This window comes from Oryza brachyantha, chromosome 2, assembly GCF_000231095.2.
Source record: "Oryza brachyantha chromosome 2, ObraRS2, whole genome shotgun sequence".
NCBI lineage: Eukaryota > Viridiplantae > Streptophyta > Magnoliopsida > Poales > Poaceae > Oryza > Oryza brachyantha.
In genome coordinates, this window is record NC_023164.2 from 20,179,008 (window position 1) to 20,197,941 (window position 18,934).

The window sequence follows — 18,934 nt, forward strand, 5'->3', positions numbered from 1 at the left end:
AAAAAAAAAAGTACGTTTACCCATTGGGGAAGGATGCGTGAAGCTAAGAAAACATGAAAGAAAATTATGGCAAAAAGACAGCCGTCAACCAGTCCCGTTAGGCCGTTACGCCAGTCGCAGCAAACAAGAGAATATAGTTTTTATCGTCGTCCTACTCCTCGTCCGTAAACATGTTCTGTTATTCATGTCTAAGCAAATTGACCTACAAAAGCTACAGTTTTCTGTTGCAGTGGCCATCAGCCAGATGGCAAATAACTAGGAGCTTCACCACAATTAGTCAGCACTAATGAGAAAAATCTAATCTTGTCCAGGTCGGCATTACTAATGAACTGATACTTTCTTGGCTCTACTATTGCCTTTTTCTCTTCCTCTCCTGCTGCTCACGCCTCTCTTCCTCCTCGATCAGGCGAAGCTGTTCGTCGTCTTCTTGCCTTGCAAGTCTTGCACTTCATATCCAGGGAAAAATAAAAATGTCAGCTCGTCAGAGGAACTGAGGTCTATTATGATTGCACTTAACGTTCTGGCAAAAGAGAAGATGCAGATGGAACGGTGGAAAATAAGTACCTTCTTCTCTCTTCCATTTGTATGCTGGCATAACTGGCTTCCATGTCTCTGTCATCTTCATCTCTACCAGCGAATTTCTCAGGATTGTAGCTGCACAAGAAAACCAAATCCCGTTTATAACCAGTGAAAAAATTAAGGGAACATACAACAGACCGGACAAGAAGCAACCGTACTTGAACAATCCTCTGATGATTGATGAATAGTCAACCTCCTGTTCATCACATCCCTCCATGGATTTCCTTTTCAGTATACGCCTTGTCTTCCCGTGATCATTGCGAAGTGCACTCGAAGAGATTGGTCGAGGTGGCTGCAAACATGGAGAAGATTCAAACTCATTCCTGAATAGATGATGTAAATTGTAAATCTGAATTCTGTGTAGGATTAGCATCTCTTGGTAGTTCAATCCTAAGTTGCACGCTAAGAGCAAGAAGAGACTGGGCTAATAATCATTAAATCATTAAATGCTACTACCTTTGATTTTGAGGAAGGAGCTAACTGTTTGTGTGCTAATAATCTTGATCTCTCAAGAGACTGGGCTGACACCTTTTGCCTAGAAATCTGACCATTGAGAGATTGTTCAGGCTTTCGACATTGCATCGATTGTTGGCCATGGCTTTGTGAGGACGTTGCCTGGGGCCTCTTGCTCTGCGGTGTCTGCTGGACCTTCTGGCCATTGGAGGATGGCTGTACCTTCTGAATTTTCTTCATGGCAGGCAGGTTCGATCCATTTTTGGCAGAAGAGATCATCCTCTTCGTATTTGGATGAGTCTCCTTTCCGGCTAATCCTACACGACTCTGAATGGGAGGTGCACCCTTCAATCCGCTGCGTTTTAATACCTCACATTTCTTAGGCAATGCAAGCATATTGTCAGATTGTTCCTTTGTAGGCTGTGCAGCATCAGCGTCGTCTGAGAACAGACATGAATAATCCCGATTCTGACGGAGTGCGTCGACCTTTTTTTTCTCCTGCAACTGCCAACGGCCAATGCAGATATCAGAATCACAGATGGAAGGGTAAGCAGCATAATCCTTTTAAAGGAGCTCGCAAGTCGCAACACATAATCTGGTGATGTTAAATCCTCAAGAGACCCATACCTCACTAACAAGCTTCGGCCTCTGCTGCTTCCCACCTGCGATCGTTTTCGCTTTCGAGGCCAAAGAGACATTGGTTTTCTGCAAACATCACGTTGTATAATTACACATAAACTCAATGAATCAACGTTTCACGTTAGCTGGATCTATATAAAATAAACAAACAAATCAAGTTACACCAAGGTTAAGTCCAGGCGTACAACATACCTTGGACGGTAGGTTAGGGTTTTCTTTGATTATTGATGAACGCCCTTCCTCCATGACTCTGCGAGAAAGTGAAGGTCTAGACGGCCCAAAGAAGGTACCAAATCTGCAGGCGATCATTGCAGTTAACAAATGGAAGAGAAAGCTATACTGCTTAAAATTAACAGATAAGGCAGCAGAAGCAGCATGCATTGCAATGCAACGCAACGCAACACACCTGTCCTTGACAGGCGCCTGCACGGACGACGAGCAGCTAGCCCTGCCGGCGGCGGCGCCCTGTTGTGCTTGATTTTTTCTCCTAATGTTCGCCTTTAATTGCTCCCTGAGTGTAAGGATCTCTACTTGCCCAAACGGAGGCTCCTCCTCTTCCTCTTCCTCGTGTTCTTCCTCCTCCTCATGTTCTTCTTCCTCAAACTCATCTTGATTCTCCTCTCCTAGCGGCGTGTCGTCGTCGTTATCGACGATGAACTCATCCAGGTCATCGTATTCGTCTTCCACGAGCTGGAGATATTTTATAGGTTAATTAGCAAATTAGCCATGCCGCAATGCAGTAAACCGTTCGTATTGAAAGGCAGGAGAAATCTTACGTGGGGCTCGTCGTCATCGTAGCTCGCCATCTCTTCCGTGATCCCGTCGTTCGTAACTCACGATCCCTAATAAAGTTTCGAAAGATCCCTAATAAAGTTTCGATCTTTCGTAAGAATCGCGGGGCAGTATTTAACATGAACAATCGAGAACGGCCCCGCCTCTGAAAAGGAGATAGATCAATCTGAGAAGGGACCGGCTGAAATCATATCAACGCGATCGCCCGTCGATCGATCGGCTTACCTGATGACGGCAACGCGGCGGCTGTCGTCGTCGTCGTCGTCGACTCCCGCAGCCGCGGCGCCGCGCGCGAGGGCTCCGCCTTGATCCGGACTCGGGAAGATAAACTGCCCGTACGTACGTGCGCGCGCGAGCGATCGAGGCCGCGAGGGGGGCCTGATACTTATAGCCGAGATGCGGGGCGAACCGCACGGGCGCGCGCCCCGGGATCCCTCCTCCCGTCGTCTCATCGACCCACGCACGCGTGATGCGTCCTCCTCCTCCCCCTTCCGCCGCCGCCCCGCTGCCTCCTATAGAGATCGATCGATCGATCGGCTCCTGCCGCTCCTCCTCCTCCTCCATCACCGGCACCGCGAGACCAACCATCGCCCATGCATGCAGCCCCGTCTTTGTAGCGTGCGTGCGTGCACACACCGGTCGCCTCCCGCTTCCCACGTGCATGCCTGCCGCCGCCGCCGGCCACGCTGGGGCTGCAGGCTGGTGGAGAGATCAGCATGGGAAATTTATCGGAGATCGGAAGTAGGACACGGATTCTGGCGGTCAGATCGGATCAAACTCTGATCGCTCTCCTTGAATTGAGCTCGTGGCACCACGGATTCATTGCGGTTGGGGGAAAACTCGGTCTCGTCTCGTGGTGGGGGTGGTGGCGCAAGGATCGGGCGCGGACCGAGCGAAAGCAGGGTGAACCGGTGGAATTCCGTGTTCCCGCGGTTTCGGGTCGAGCGCGCCTTTTCCGGTTGGGAATAATTCAAACCTTCTGTCTTTAGCAACCGTTAATTATGGGATAGTGAATAGGAAACTGACGGCCGTTTTTCAGATGTTTGAATTTTTTGTTACAATATTTGATCATTTGTCTTATTTAAAAAATTATAAAAATATCATTTATTTGCTTGTGACTTGTTTTATTATCAAAAAACTTTAAGCACGACTTATCATTTTTTTTATTTGTACTAAATTTTTAAACATGACGAATGGTCAAACGTTACAACTTAAAAAATCAAACGTCTTATATTATAAAATAGAGGTAGTAGAATTTGCGATTTTATGAACTTTTATTAGAACTATTCTACGATTGTGATCCAACTTCCGATTCAGTACCACGATCTTAAGGTTTACGTAGGTGTATCTACGTTATATGTTCGTGGGGATGGGATTTCATCGTGCACAAACCAAAAACAGTAGCAAAATTCGTTGTTCCAAGAGCAATTTTGAAGCCTAGACATTATGAGTATGGCCATCCAAGCTGAAGAGATATGGTCGTGCAGCATAATAGTATTTCATACAAGAACAGAATGTCATGCAGGAATCAGTTACATTGTAATAGATGTTTAACAACTAGATCATCCTCTTACAATTGAATACTCCAGTACAATACCGGCCAGGAGACTGAATGCGAAAACCGCATACTACAATTCATCCTCCAATCCTCCCATAATGGTACATTGTCAGTCAGACGACTGGGAACACCACACTAGAAATCATCCTACCACATTTTTTTTAAGACTAATCCTATCACAATCGAATGGTGCATTACCACATTCAATAAATCATCTTCCCACAGTTGAATGGTACATTACCAGTCATAAGACTGAATGTGAACAGCACATGATTAATTTTCAGCTTGACTCGCCAGAAACACTTCTTTGGTTCGCCCATAGTAAACCACTTTACCCCCAGGCCAGACAAGAAAATTCCAGCCAATAGGAGATCCACCTGTCACACAAGACCCCTGCGCAATTTCGTCTAGATCTTTCGGACGATCTGCAAGCTCGCTGTTTTGGGCTTCCCCTATCTTTGCCGCACCCTCCGAGTTTGGGTTGGTTGGCGCAACATCATTTACAATATTTGAACACACTGTAGTCTGACCTGTCTGAGGAGCATGATTGTTTTCTCCAGATGGAGGTGGTTCCGCTTGCCCATCCTTCACAACTCCAGCTAAGGGCTTCTCTGGTAGCTTTGCAGGTTCAAAAGTGGCACCAAGATCATGCCTCATTTTCTTGGATAGCTCCATGACACCCTTTATCTCTGAAAAATGTGGAACAGAGCATGAGGCACATCTCATGATTTGTTTAACTATATGAACTACGGAGGGTGTGATAAACATCATTCATGATGTAATACAAATCATGTATGAGAAAAGTGGGGTCTAGAATATATTACACAAGAATTAGCACTGTGAGCATTTAGGAAACATATTGCATAAGTTTGTCATGTGAGAAGAATGAAAAATGTGTAAATTTCATGTGTTCAAATGCAAGAGAGGATTGACATTCCATACTGATAATAGGTTATCAATGTCGGATAACCATATGAAAATGGGTTATATGCTTCATTTGAATAGAAAGTAGCATATCGATTGTGTAGACTATTTCCACATGGTCAAAGTTAAGAGGCAAAAACTAAATGCAGATGTGTAGTCTATGGGGAAATCCACTATCCGCCTAAATCTATACAGCTATAAAATTTGGCAGGTACATCAAATCAAAGCTTTCCATTTTGCTGAATTACTTATACTGACACAGAAAATTAGTGTACATGTAGAGAACGTACAATGATGCTTACACGCAAAATTTTGTGTAAAATATAATAATGCATTTAACACATAAACAAATAAATTGTAAAATGGTTAAAAAGCTATTTCTCTTTTTTGCTAATGCACATAGTGATACATTGTTTTATAAAAAAAAAGGACAAGTGATCCTGTACAATGGTACATTTTTGTGTTTTACATACATAAGTGTGCCTTAGATGAAATATATCTTTTCAGAATCTAAGGTGCACAAAATGCAAAATCGTAAAGGGGTGTAGCAACACCTAGGAGTAGGAAATCTATACACCAACAAGTAAATCCACCTACAATTACTATATCTAACAATAGTTAAAAAATATATCTAATGCATCTGACTTTTGCAAGTAACACTGCCCATAATTTCGAGAATTTTGACATAGCACCACAGGAACGTTCTGAATAGAAAGTCACTCCCTTTTGCCTCTTCAAGAAGATTTCATTCACCATTTAAGAATTTTTTTTGGGTATGAAAGAGGAAGACTGAACAGAGCAGTGTATACTACTGGAGAAGAAGTAGCGTGTGTGCCCTGCATATCATGCTATGCCACCTAGAAATAGCATAAGAATATGGTCGACTACAAGCCCCCATACTTCTACATTTGGATACACTTGAATAGTTAAATAGCCTTTTTTTTCCTCCAAACTTATATAAATTGGAGCATAGAATTTAGAAATTTAATCTCTTTGATACACATTTATATACCATGTTGAGTCAGGCTTATAGCTGGTGCAGCCAAGCTGCCACCAATGTGACAAGCCTGGACGCATGAGCACTGATATTTTTAGATGAGTTATCTTTGAATTAGGCAGTTAGCTGAGTCATTAGGTATAAGATTCAGTTACTTATGAGGGTGGTCTTGTCTATATATGGGCCAACATATATAGAATAAAGTATCTTGTTTGCTTCTCTCCCCTTCTGCCATTTGTGCGTCATTCTCCTGCACATTTTTCTTTTGCTACCTGACTGACACAACAGTCAGCTGAAATGTCTCGCCATTGAGGGTAACCAAAGCCTCCCAACTTCTATGACTAATACCATCGGGGGTAGACATTCAAGCGCTGAGTGCTGGCATGCAAAGTTGGACTATTCCACCCTAATCCTGCCCATGTCGTTAAACTCTTTCCTTCATTAGCCTCCAATCCTCACACAGACAAGTAGTTACCCATTCACCCAAAATCCCCAGCAAGTAGACTTCACCACTTTCCATGTAAAGCAGCAGCTTCCCCTTGAAGCTGTGGCACCACTGTGAAGGCCCTACCTCAGCTTTGATGAGTCCCTCTAGGAGCACCCTGTCACCAACTCACTACACACACCAACACTGACTCCCGACCACACCATTCCAATGTCCAAAATGGAAGGGATAAGCCCTGATGTTCCACGCATTCACCCAATAAAACTAGCCTCCTACAGGCAACCACCTTGGTAACAGAGCAGCAGTGAGGATTTCACTGGGTGGAATTATGCAAAGCATGAAATTATTATATTTGGACCAACCAACATTCTATTTTTTCATGTTTTCCACGAACCCTAGATTTGATTCAGACCAACTAAATGGAGGCGTTTAGTGACTTTCTAGAAAGACATACATTTGAGATAGTTATTTTACCTTTCAGAATCTCACGAGCAGCATCACTTTTTCGGAAATCGGTAGCTTCGTAAACCTTCAAAAGAGGGTAGGTAACTCAGAACAGATCATCAGCATCACACGAGTTTAGATATCAAGTACAAATCTTGCGAGGATTCAGATTAGCGGATTTTCTCAAGACATTAACATGACGCCCCTCCCCCCCCCCCCCCCCCCCCAATGTACTGCAAGTGCAAGTAAACAGTGGCGAGGGGGAAAAAAGAAGGGGGTGGGGGGAGCGGTTTGCGGTGAGAGTGCAGACCTGCACGAAACGGACACGAAGGTCGGCGATGGCGGCGCGGATCTTGTAGTAGGCGGAGTTATGGAACCCCGCCTCCTCCAGCTTCCGCTTCCTCGCCGGCGGCGGCTGAGGTGCCGGCACATCGGGCGGAGGAGCAGTATGAGCGACCCTCTGCTCCGCACCGGCCGTGACCGTGGGCTCCGGTGGTGGGGTTGGCTCAGGTGGAGGCGGCGGGGCGGCGGCGGCATCGGTGGCTGCGGTCAGCTCCGCCATCTGCGTTTGCCGGGCTCGGAAATGGTTTTGCGTTTTGACTCGGGTCACTCAGATCGATCTCTGTTTCGCTCGGCTTATACTATGCGGAAATAGCATGTTGGAGTTTCATTTCCTATGTGCAAATGAAAATGGAAATAAAAGATTATCAGATTTTTTTATAATTGTTTAATGATATAATAATAAAATTAACTAACTTTTTATTATTATAAAAAATAATGATTCTGCCAAGAATTTCGTTCGTCGTGGGTCCCATGCCGTCCGGTTAAGTGGGGTACCAAGCGATCCGCGTCGTCCTCGAGTGGGCCGTCCACGCGAATAGCACCGTCCGTGACTGAATTGGGCACTATACTTGGATATGACTCGCGGTGTTCTTCCAAACGTCTTCGTGAGCCAGTGGATAGGCTGCGGATCTATAGTCCAGTGATTTCAGGCCCCACCTGGCGCTATCTATATATTTGTTTATTCCTTCTTGTAACTAACATAAAAATATAATCATAATAGTGCTATACTTTTGTTTCTATTTTGTTTTAAAAAGAAACCAAACAGATATTTCCCTTAAATATATGTTCTACGGCAAGATGGGACCTACTCACTCTAGCTTTTAATAGATTTTTAATTGATAATGCCATTGATTTTTTTTTCTTGGTGCATTGGTTTATTTGCTATAGAAAGTATAAAATCAGAGATAGAATCACGTAAAACCTCTACTCCAATGTAAGAGCCAAGAAGATCATGCCTAATTATATACAATTAAATTTATCTCCACCCGTTGCAACGCACGTGCTTATTGGAGGATATTTAAGGAGTATTTGTCACTCTTTAATGTAACATTTAATCAATGTGCTATACCCGCGTATCATGACAAATATATAAACATGTTTCCATGCTAATGGCAAAATTTTAAATGCTCCTTTGCATGGCATGCCCAACTTATTTAGTCATAAGGGGTTTGTATGTCTACCTTTTAAGATCAAGGCTAAGGATTTTGAAAAACATCCGGTAAGAATACAGTTCTTAAATATGAAAAGGTTGATTTTCCAGCTTCTAGCTTATCGTTTATTTTCTTAATTTCTCAAAAGTTTGAGTGGTGTTGAAGAGAACTTCTAGCTTTTGAATATTTTTTGAGAAACTACAACGGCTAGAAGCTCCCAAACAAGAAACTAAGTATGCCGTTGTTCCATCCAGTCCATCTATACTTCAATCAATGGCTGCATGGTCTAGCACCATTTTAGTGTACTACTGCTAGTTAGCAACCAATCAACCCAATCAACTAATAGAATTTGTTCTGCCTAAGAAAAAAAATCTATATCGGTAAAGCAGGAAAAGTTAGAAAATCAAATACAACTGCTAGTTAGCAACCAATAGCACCATTTTAGTGTACTACTGCTAGTTAGCAACTAATCAACTAATAGAATTTGTTCTGCCTAAGGAAAAAAAATCTATATCGGTAAAGCAGGAAAAGATAGAAAATCAAATACAACTAACACCTCCTACGCCTTTTGGAACCAACCTAAAAAAGTCAACATCTGATATCCATTTATTCATGCATCAGAATCAAACAATTTCAGGACAAGAAAATTCCTTTACAGTAGCAAAATAATCCCACCTCGTAGTAAACATGTAGCAACTCTCTTGGTAAAAATCTTAAACAGTAAAATACATGGTTCCTTTAAACTTGGGAGCGAATAGCATTTAGGCTTGTAAACTTGAAAATTGAACGCCAAGATCCTTAAACTTGAAAATATGTCATTTAGGTCCGTAAACTTAAAAATAACATTTATAGATAGTTGAACTTGGGATCGAATGCCATTTATGTCTTTAAACTTGAAAATTACGCATCTAGAACTATCATTTTGTTTTAATGAATCAGTTCAAACCTCATTTGATAGAAGTTAACCGCTGACATGACATTCCACGTAGGTCGCACCTTTGCAAACAACCATTTCCGGGATAAAAAAAGTGTTATAATTTGCAATTTACCCTTCGCGGTTGTAATTATTCCAGCATTTTTTTTGTCACAAGTGACAAGTTGTACGTGAGCAGTGAGCATTTTCCTAGCCCCTATTTTCTGTGGAGATTAATTCGAGGATGTTATACTAACTGCGCTGCGTTTTCTGAAGAAACCGAACAACAGGCTTCGGTTAAGGTCCCGTTGCATTAACGCTTTGAAATTGTATTGCTGAAACTCCTCTTTAAGTTAATTGCTTTGATTGCTCTAAAAATGGGGGGTTAATACTCCTATATCTATATAACATATATTAGCTGTAACTGTCGTGACCGTGCATGTGCAGTATATATATGCTGCTTTTCCTTTGCATTCTGTTTTGTTCTCCCGCCCCTTCGGCATGGAGACGAAAGATGGTATCTTGGAGCTTCTGTTGGTCAGTGCCGAGGGCCTGAAACATGCTCATCACCTAGGTCTGTAATTTATCACCCTATCTTGTTCCAGAAACTCATTCTCATGACCGATTGAGCTCATTGCACAGCTATGTTTACAGGAACGCAAAGACACTACGTGAACGTTCAGTTTGGGGACCAAATTTTTACGAGCAAGATCACACAAGGTACCATTCTCGCATACATCGCTTTAACATCTGTCAGAAATTCAGAATTGTCATTGCAAACTCTGCTCAGGTAGAGGTAAAAAGGTGTGGTGGAACGAGAAGTTCAGATTCCCGTTGTCATCGGGCGAGTGCAAAGAGCTGACAAAGGTCACACTGAAGATCATGGAGAGGGACAAGTTCTCTGAAGACAGTCCAGTAGGGGAAACAATGTAGGAAAATGTTTCAGATAAAGCCGAAATGCCCCCACCTGCAATGCAAAAGAACAAGTTTAACCGAAACTTATCAGGGTTATTGATAATCTCCCACCATTTCGCATCTTGGTGCCGCGCAGGGTTCATGTCGGCGACATCATCAGCGAGGGCATCGAGAGGGAGTTCCTGCAGATGAAGCCTGCTCCCTACAACATCGTGCTGGAGGACGGCAGGTACAAGGGGGAGCTCAAGCTCGGCCTCAAGTTCCTCCCCAATGTAAGCACGCTCACAGGTCACAGAGCATCACCATCTGAAGCTCTCAGCCGAGCTAGCATGCATGCATATCTTCGTTGGCATCATTCTCCGTTGTTCACCTGGACGCGAGTATCGCAACGTGTGCAGGTGAGCCCGGAGTGCCTGGAGCAGTGCGCCGTGCCGCCGCCGAGCGTCGCGTACAGTCCATTCCTGAACATCACGCTGCCGGCCATCCCCTGGAGGAGGCTCTTCTTCTTCTGCACGCGCTCCGACGGCGGGGGAAGCAGGAGGAAGAGTTAATCCGTGGGAAAAATGGTCGTCGCTACTCGCTAGCTAGCGCTTCCAATTGTTCTCTTTTTTCTTTCTGAATAGATTATAATCGTCGTATATATCATCATCGCCGTTTCTTGATTTTTTCCCCCCCTGACATCGGAACTAGTGAGGAGAAAGGGTTGATGAGCTCTGAACTGTAACTAAAAGGTTTATATTATATCAAGTGCGTTTTTCAATTTTGCAAATAAAAATTTCAGCAGAGATTCCGTTAAGACTTATTTGGACCGTTAGATTCGAATCGAACGGTGCGCATACGCGCTGGGTATTAACCAGAACTGAGTTATTACCAATACCATGGGAGGAATTTGCTATTTAGGGTACAAAACCAAGTGGCTTAGCTCTAATGGTCTTTAAACCGGGGGCTTCTATAAAATGACCTCGTATTCGGCTCCTCTCTGCTAAAATGACCATCTGAAATTTTTGAAATCCCAGAAAAGAAATATCAACCGGTCAACTAAATTACCCCTGAGTAAACAATAGAGTATGGGCCTTCTCTGTCTTTTCCTGTGCGTGCGTGCTCTCCTCCTTCTCCCTTCCTGTGGCTGTGCGAGAGAGACGACGACATGGCTGACGGTGAAGATGCGCCGCCGGCAGCGAGCTCCCCGGTTGGCGACCGCCCGCCCCCGTACCCCCTCGTATCCCAGCCCACCTCTGCACCCTCTCATCGCCCACCCTAGCTCTCTGCCGGCCACCGCCGATTTGGGGCTGACGGGCCGCCGGTCCTCGCCAGCAGCGACGGCGCGCCGCTGACAACGCCCTCCCTGCCATGGTGCTCCGTCCCCTCGCCACCAATCGCCGCTGTCCTCGCGTCCTTCCCCGGCCCACTTCTTAAGGTAGATCGCCGTGGCAGGCACAGGTGCGCGTAGAACACCGCCGTCTCGTCGTCCCCCAGCGAGCACCTCGGCGTGCTGCAATAGCTCCACGTCGCGCCGGCCGTCGGCGATGGACGCCATGAGGATAACGTAGCTCGCCACGCGCTGCAGCTCCCACCGACCCCAAGGAGCTCGCTGCCGGTGGCTCGCGTTCGCCGCCGGCCATGCCGCCGCCTCTCTCTCGCACATCCACGCTAAGGGAGAAGGAGGAGAGCACCCATGCACACACGGGAGAAGAGAGAGGGCCTAGGCTCTATTGGTTTCTCAGGGGTATTTCGTCCAAAATTTGGTTGACCGGTTGACATTTCTTTTTTTGAATTTCAAAAATTTCAGATGACCATTTTAGCGAAGAGGAGTCGGATATGAGATAATTTTAGAGAAGCCCCTGGTTTAAAAGCTATTTGAGCAAAGCCACTCGATTTCGTGGCCTAAATAGCAAATTACTCACCATGGCCCCAGATCGCGACCCGCTTCCTCTCCCTTTCGGTGCTGGATTGTCGCAGGCCCGCGGCGGCGCGCTCGAAACAGCAGGCGGCGGCGCAGATGGAGATGGACCTGGAACTCCAATCCACCGCGGCGCCGTAGCATCCTCCGCTCGTGGGAAAGCAGAGGGGGAGGAGAAGCGGCGAGACCGTCGTCAGAGCTATTCTCCTCCCTCCTCGCTGTCAAGTGCTCGCTGCTAAGCTGCCGAGCTCCCTACGAGCATCTCAAGGTGAGGGGAATATTCTCCACCCAAACTTGCAAGCAAAGCTCGCATAGTTGCACCTAATCGGCAAGACGCTCTGTAGCTTGCGAGTCAGTGGAGTCAGCACTGTGCGTGTCGGTTGTTCGACGGAATGCCTCTTAGGGTGGGCTAGTTTAGATATGGTGTTAGTCAGATCTTGTACCACTTGTAGAAACGACCTGATAATTTCCTGCTTGTTTTTGTGTCAGTTTGCATTGCAGCTCATGGCAGGGAAAAAAAAAAGAACGAATAACAATGTTGCTATTTGTTCTTTCCTCAAGTGATTACTGCAATGCCAGTAGTTTCCTAGTGCTATTCTTACTGACTCGTCCTAAGGTATTTTCTATTCAGATGATTCTTTTTTTTTAAAGAAAAAATGAATTGCAATACTATACAAGAATTTCAGTATTCTAAATTTGCTTTATAATTTGTCTCTAGCAGATCTCTGTCAGTTGATTGTTAGCTTTTCTTTTTGACCCACGTCCTTGTAAAAGATGAGCTCAACACGTGGAGGTCCCAAAGCTGGAAAACCAACAATCGATTGCCATCGGCTTCCATTAGATGGGCGCCCATTTGATCCAGATGCATTTCTTACTAAGGATCGTAATGCCAATAACCAATCGAAGCCAAGTACGCAGGCAGGCAGCAAATCTACAGATAGAATATTGACCACTCCACAGTTAGTATCCGCATTGACTGGGATCTGGAATCTTGTTGGCCAGCCAGAATCTTCCTGCACAGCTCAAAGATCCGAGAGCCATGGGATTCTGCATAAAGATGAGCCTGTGTTCTTCAGTGGAGAGCAAAAGGAACAGACAGTGACGTCTTGCTGTGCTGAAAACTCAACTGGTCTGATCTCTCAAAACTTTTTGTCAACACCAAAGTCAATTTTTGAAGATCTTAGTTTGGTAAAGAAAACATTAATGCTCACATCATGCAGTAGCATGACTGGTGGCTCATCCGTTTGGAGACATATGCATGTTGGGAGCGCCTATTATATACATCAGAATATATATCCCATGCGAACCAGAATGATGCACACCTATGCTGTTTCTGGCAGTTCGGAACTTAAGGAGAATCAGTGCTTCAGAAGGGACGATAACCATTCCAATCAAACAAGAAACATGCCAACTGAGTCATGTACTAGCTCCAGTGAAGTGGCTCACAGTTATGAAAGTTCTCTACATGGTACTAAATCCAATGTAGAGAAGATTCCAGAATATTGTAGTTCTTCATCTTGCTCATCTCAGCAAATAGTTGCTGGTGAAGAACCAAGGATAATACCAGCAGACCAGATTTCAAGTAACACTTGTACGCTTATTGAGAACTCGTGCACATCTTGTCTGGTGGACGATGCTGTGGTTGTTAATTCAGATCGTGAAGATCAAAATGCTGATGGTCTCATGTCTCAGAAGCACTCTGTAGACAATTATTCACCACAGTTGGAACCAAACGCTCAACATCAGTCTTATGGTGCTGTTACTCTGAACAGGCATGCTGTGGCAGGAGCATTAGCTGGGACGGTAGTCAGTGTTTCTCTGCATCCAATTGATACAGTTAAGACCATTATTCAGGTCAACAGTTCTGGACGAAGTTCATTCTACCACACGCTAAGACACACCCTTGTTGAGAGAGGTAGTGTGTTTGAATGAAATTTATACACATCAAAAGATGCTAGAAATTTTGGTAAATTTGATTCTATTTCCACTTGCTAAACATTTTTTAATGCTTGACAACTCTTCTGTAGGAGTTTTAGGACTTTATGGAGGGCTTGGTAGCAAAATTGCTTGTTCTGCACCAATTTCAGCGATCTATACTTTAACTTATGAAATAGTCAAGGGAGCTCTTCTTCCTATTTTGCCAAAGGTGACAATTCATTCATTCGTTTGAACTTTTTTAGTTGGTGTGTATCTAGTTCTTTTGCCAGTACAGACCCACAGACTGTAATTATGTACTATGTTACAATGCCATCTCTTCAGGAATATTATTCAGTTGCTCATTGCGCTGCTGGTGGTTGTTCTAGCATTGCAACTTCCTTTGTTTTTACACCCAGCGAATGCATAAAACAGCAAATGCAAGTGGGTTCAAAATATCAGAATTGCTGGTACTCAATTTCCATTGCATCTTTATGATAATTCATTATCATTGCTATGTTCCTTTTTTGCTCTGATAAAAGCAAGCATGAGTCAACAGAAACATGGCACCACATTTTTCCTCAACCTCTAATGCGAATTTCATTCCCACAGGGATGCTTTATTAGGATCTCTTCGAAGGGGTGGCATTACTTCACTATATGCTGGATGGGGCGCTGTTCTTTGCAGAAATATCCCGCATTCCATAGTTAAGGTATTTCAAAATTCAAGAGAATTATACTAGCAACCAATTGACTTCCAGATTTATTACTTGTGTTTACAGAAATATTATGTCTTTTTCTAATTTACAGTTTTACACCTATGAGAACCTGAAGCAGTTCATGTTGAAATCAGCTCCTCCTAATGCTAATCTTGATTCTGGACAGACAGTTAGTGCTCTGAGCTTTAACTTGTTATACCATCTTGGTGTTTGAACTCATGACTGTCTCACTAGAAAATTCAGTTTCTCTCTAATGCCTTCTTAAACACAAAATAAAAAAAAAATACATGATGTGTCACATCATAGATAGTGTTTGAATTTTTGCGGGGAGTATAGTATTAGATTTTGTTTCATCAGTAAGAATGTAGCAGAACTACACCAGCTTTCGGTATATTTATCATGTTTCATGATGCCATATTACCCCATCTTGTATTTATAATTAACTTTTATGCCGGGTTCTAGTCAGTAGCATGTGTAAAGCTTATTCTATGTCTGTATGCTGGTGCTGAACGTGTGAAGATGAAAGCCTGACTAGTATATAGATTTTTATTTCAAGGCATACACTTAATATATGACAATTTGCCTACATTGACACCAGTTTTATATACTGGTTTCTTGAATCAGATGATTGTATTTCTGACATATAAGCAAAAAACGCTGACTTAGTAAACCAAGTCTATTTGCAGTTATGAACTTATGATATGCACTTAATATGTTTGTTCTTTCTATGCTTGGATCAGCACTGCGCAAAAATCACGGCTAAAATCATTGATGTTTTGCATCTCAGCTTCTTTGTGGAGGTTTTGCTGGGTCCACTGCTGCGCTGTTTACAACTCCATTCGATGTTGTTAAAACACGAGTACAGTTACAGGTAACATACACATGCTTTTTGTTAGTAAACATACCACCATCAATTAAGTTGCTTATCTGGTTTTACTGATTGAAGTCACACTTTGGCCTTCTTAAGTTTAGTCGCTAGTATATTATTGGAAACAAACTAATGGTTGCAGCAGAACTAAACTGAGTATTACCCACGTTTTTAGGCACTCAGCCCTGTTAGCAAGTATAAAGGTGTTCTTCATGCACTCAAAGAAATTTCTCAGCGGGAAGGCTTGCAGGGTCTTTACAGGTATGTGCATTTACACACTATACCAAGTCCTTATCATTCTTATTACAAGTACTCAAATTATCAAGCAACATATGTATTTCCAGGGGTTTGGCTCCAAGATTGGCTATGTATGTATCTCAAGGGGCTATATTTTTTACATCCTATGAGTTCCTCAAAACAATTATGTTTTCTGAACAAGAACTTCCTGGAAGTAACTTTTGATCACAGAGTGATAGGGCATGGTGGAGGAACTGGAACACTGAAGTATTTCCTGTTCAATCTCATGAACTAAAGGCTAGAGGATTGTAGACTGAGAGGGAGTGACAGACTGGGATGGTCCTACTCCTACTAGGCTATAGGTTAGAGGATTGTAGACTTGTAGTTATTGAACTAACCATTTCGTTGGTATTGATAGTGAAATTTTGTACAAGTGTACATTACATTTTTGGATACATAAGCAACCAAACAGATGGGCATCCATTTTGAGTAGAGATCTCACATCTAGGAATCCAAAATTTTGTACCATCAACAAAGTTATCAATTATGTAAATTCCCTCACAAGCAACCTGTGACTGGGTGTATCCTGATTTTATGATCTGACGGGGGGAAAAAGAGAGCAAATTTGAATTTGAATACATCTACAGTTACATACTCCTAGTTGCATCAACCACGACTGCCACAGCACATACTCAAAGGGAGAGGACGACTCAGTAGAGGTCTCTTTGTGTGGTGCTGTGTGCATGCATGGAACGCACACAAAGGTGCAAAACGGCTTCAGGAAGCGGCCGACGTCGCGCCAGCGTGCCGCGCGAACCTGACCGAGAAGTTGGGCTCGCACTCGCCGTCGCCGAGCCCCCCGTCGTCGAAGTTCTGGGAGTAGCCGAGCGGATCGTAGTTGAGCCCGCTGGCGCTGAGGACGTACGTCCGCAGGCGCCGGCGAGGGAGGCCGATCCACCTGAGCCTCCGCCACAGCGCCGTCAGGCTCAGGCCGAGCCGGCCCCAGCAAGACGCTGCTGCGCGCGTCGCCGCCGCCCTCTGATCCTCCTCTCCCATCGCCCGGAGCGTACGTATGCGAGGCCGAGGACGGCCGTTGCTTCCGCGTCCGCCCCACGCGCGCGGCCGCGGAGGAAGCAGCAGCAGGGCAGGGCTGCGACGCAGTGTTTCGCTCGCGCGCGCGTGTTGCGGTGTGACACGAGGGGGTGTGTGTGGGGACGGTGGAGAGCGTTGCTTTGCGCCGAATGACTGGCCTCGTGTGTGTCTTGTCGCGCATCCGGGCTGATGCTTAGTTACCGGAATCTTGTTCTGGGTGGGGGATCACCTGCATTGGATGCGCTAGCATTGTCAAAAGATGAAAAATCAACTAATTTTTTGACAACTATTGACTGGTATAAAATATAAAATTAACAACTATAAAATAAAAAAAATCTAATTTAGAATGTGAGATAATAAACTTTTATATAATTATTTGAAAATAACATGCCACTTGAAAAAAGTACGTGTAAAGATCAAGAAAAGATATTACTATTGCTAAATTTCTTTAAAAAACATGCCGTTGGAAAACATACTTGGAAAGGCCGAGAGAAGATTTTACCATTTCTAACCGAACGAACGAAGGGTGCATTTTTGTGTGGGTCGCGCGGAGTTCACAGTGGATATGGCCGATGGCTGCTACTGAACGTGAGCTACACATCGAGCCTGGTCCTGCCTGCATCCCTGGAGTTGATAATTCCTAAGAAAAACAAATTTCTCTGTGAAAAAAATTGACACCGTGCTCGCACAATAAGACAGTTGCATTAATCTCGTGATGTTAACATATGTGGCTTCTCCTCTATCTAGTTCTTTCAGATGGGAAAAAACTCGAAAATGACTCTCTTTTTTTATTTTCTTCTGAGGTAAAGTGTATTTTCCCCATATGGGACAAGTACCCATTTATCGGATACGGGAGGCAGAAATTGCAACGTTACGTTTTGGAAGTTGCAGACTTAGCTATTATCACCCCGGGGCTGTGTTCTATTAGGGTTTCTCGACTTGCATCTATGCCTTTAAACTGCTCAACGTTATATTGTTATATATATATATATATATATATATATATATATATATATATATATATATATATATAGGATTTGATCATCACATATGTTGAAAGTAGATTTTTTTAAACTTTGTACAATAGTTAATTTTATTGTTTATACCATGAAATAACTATCAAAAAATCGAATAATATTTCATCTTCGTGTAACAAAATAGAAGTTACAGTATGCCGGATTGAACCAAACACCTCCGCTGAAAAATTCCTGCCAAGTTTTTGTGTTGTTCTAGTCTTTTGGCCAGCTCAAAACATTTATGTCAGCAATTCTGCAAGCTGAGATATATAAACTTTAAGTCTGAATAACACAAATGCACACTGCCACGGTAAGTGCCTTTTTTTCTCGAGAGGATCTACACTCATTTCACGAATGTTATTTAAAAAATTCTTATTAAAAAAAGAAAGATAAATCAATATGTTATAAACATGTAGGTTCAAATTCAACATAGACAAATAGAAACAAAAATAACAGATATGGCTATCAAAACTACCTACTATTTATAGTTGAAAATAGTCATTTTTGTTTCTACTCCCTTCATCATAAAGTATTAAAAACTATGATTAAATTTGACGCATACTAGTAAAACGGATATTGAGAAATTCTCTGTTCAGATTCACTGTGAAGCGATGTATCAAATTCATCACTATGTTTTAATATTTTGATATGGATAGTGTTTAGCTATGTCAAATTTGAATTTACATGTTAATCTATCTTAATATTTTTTAAAAAATATAGATTTTTTGGGTGACATACATGAAACGAGTTCGAGTGGAAAAGAGGGCTTTCCCACAATGTCAATTCAATTCATACAAGTACTGTATGCTGGTAATTAGCATGACTGCATGAGTATCCATTAATTCATCATAGATTGAACTTACATACAAAAAAAGGTAAACACCAGGTGTGACCACTCCATATGAAATAAATGTTGTGAATACAAGAATGAGCAGCTATATGCATGCTCATGATACATAGCTATCTAGTAGCAGCAGTATCAATCAATACTTCCCTTGCTGAGCTTGATATCAAACGTGATGAAAGGACTGCATTTA

General features: G+C 43.2%; 3 protein-coding genes across 6 annotated transcripts; 1 reads left to right on the top strand and 2 right to left on the bottom strand.

Moving 5' to 3' along the window:
• LOC102710671 (histone H3.v1-like) lies at positions 1-3,248 on the bottom strand. 2 transcript variants are annotated; one of them, XM_006648851.2, is made up of 9 exons: positions 2,689-3,248; positions 2,448-2,513; positions 2,078-2,361; positions 1,864-1,966; positions 1,660-1,737; positions 1,036-1,536; positions 738-871; positions 565-654; positions 1-446 (listed from the first exon to the last, which is right to left on the bottom strand). In XM_006648851.2, exons 2-9 carry the CDS (start codon positions 2,475-2,477, stop codon positions 350-352), a joined length of 1,317 nt encoding a protein of 438 aa, XP_006648914.1. In that variant the 5' UTR covers positions 2,478-2,513; positions 2,689-3,248; the 3' UTR covers positions 1-349. The 2 variants fall into 2 exon arrangements, with proteins under 2 accessions (XP_006648914.1, XP_015689032.1); XM_015833546.1 differs by having other exon boundaries at positions 2,448-2,535.
• Positions 3,249-3,920: 672 nt separating this feature from the next.
• On the bottom strand, positions 3,921-7,439 carry LOC102701512 (pre-mRNA-splicing ATP-dependent RNA helicase prp28-like). The gene is made up of 3 exons (XM_006647585.3): positions 7,142-7,439; positions 6,862-6,916; positions 3,921-4,710 (listed from the first exon to the last, which is right to left on the bottom strand). Exons 1-3 carry the CDS (start codon positions 7,391-7,393, stop codon positions 4,295-4,297), a joined length of 723 nt encoding a protein of 240 aa, XP_006647648.1. The 5' UTR covers positions 7,394-7,439; the 3' UTR covers positions 3,921-4,294.
• Positions 7,440-12,098: 4,659 nt separating this feature from the next.
• LOC102701790 (adenine nucleotide transporter BT1, chloroplastic/amyloplastic/mitochondrial) lies at positions 12,099-16,430 on the top strand. 3 transcript variants are annotated; one of them, XM_015833359.2, is made up of 10 exons: positions 12,099-12,320; positions 12,542-12,668; positions 12,771-13,967; positions 14,080-14,198; positions 14,312-14,436; positions 14,579-14,678; positions 14,776-14,853; positions 15,425-15,555; positions 15,728-15,813; positions 15,897-16,430. In XM_015833359.2, exons 3-10 carry the CDS (start codon positions 12,827-12,829, stop codon positions 16,082-16,084), a joined length of 1,968 nt encoding a protein of 655 aa, XP_015688845.1. In that variant the 5' UTR covers positions 12,099-12,320; positions 12,542-12,668; positions 12,771-12,826; the 3' UTR covers positions 16,085-16,430. The 3 variants fall into 3 exon arrangements, with proteins under 3 accessions (XP_015688845.1, XP_015688844.1, XP_015688847.1); XM_015833358.2 differs by having other exon boundaries at positions 12,774-13,967; XM_015833361.2 differs by having other exon boundaries at positions 12,774-13,967; positions 15,472-15,555.
• Positions 16,431-18,934: the final 2,504 nt, after the last annotated feature.

Coding starts and splice junctions, on each gene's coding strand:
- LOC102701790 (XM_015833359.2), top strand. CDS start 12,827: ATGAGCTCAACACGTGGAGGTCCCAAAGCTGGAAAACCAACAATCGAT. Junction 14,199..14,311: donor TTCTTCCTATTTTGCCAAAG/GTGACAATTCAT, acceptor CCATCTCTTCAG/GAATATTATTCAGTTGCTCA. Junction 15,814..15,896: donor GGCTTGCAGGGTCTTTACAG/GTATGTGCATTT, acceptor ATGTATTTCCAG/GGGTTTGGCTCCAAGATTGG.
- LOC102710671 (XM_006648851.2), bottom strand. CDS start 2,477: ATGGCGAGCTACGATGACGACGAGCCCCAC. Junction 1,967..2,077: donor CAGGCGCCTGTCAAGGACAG/GTGTGTTGCGTT, acceptor GATCGCCTGCAG/ATTTGGTACCTTCTTTGGGC. Junction 447..564: donor CAAATGGAAGAGAGAAGAAG/GTACTTATTTTC, acceptor CTGGATATGAAG/TGCAAGACTTGCAAGGCAAG.
- LOC102701512 (XM_006647585.3), bottom strand. CDS start 7,393: ATGGCGGAGCTGACCGCAGCCACCGATGCCGCCGCCGCCCCGCCGCCT. Junction 6,917..7,141: donor TTCGTGTCCGTTTCGTGCAG/GTCTGCACTCTC, acceptor CCTCTTTTGAAG/GTTTACGAAGCTACCGATTT. Junction 4,711..6,861: donor TGCTCGTGAGATTCTGAAAG/GTAAAATAACTA, acceptor CACATTTTTCAG/AGATAAAGGGTGTCATGGAG.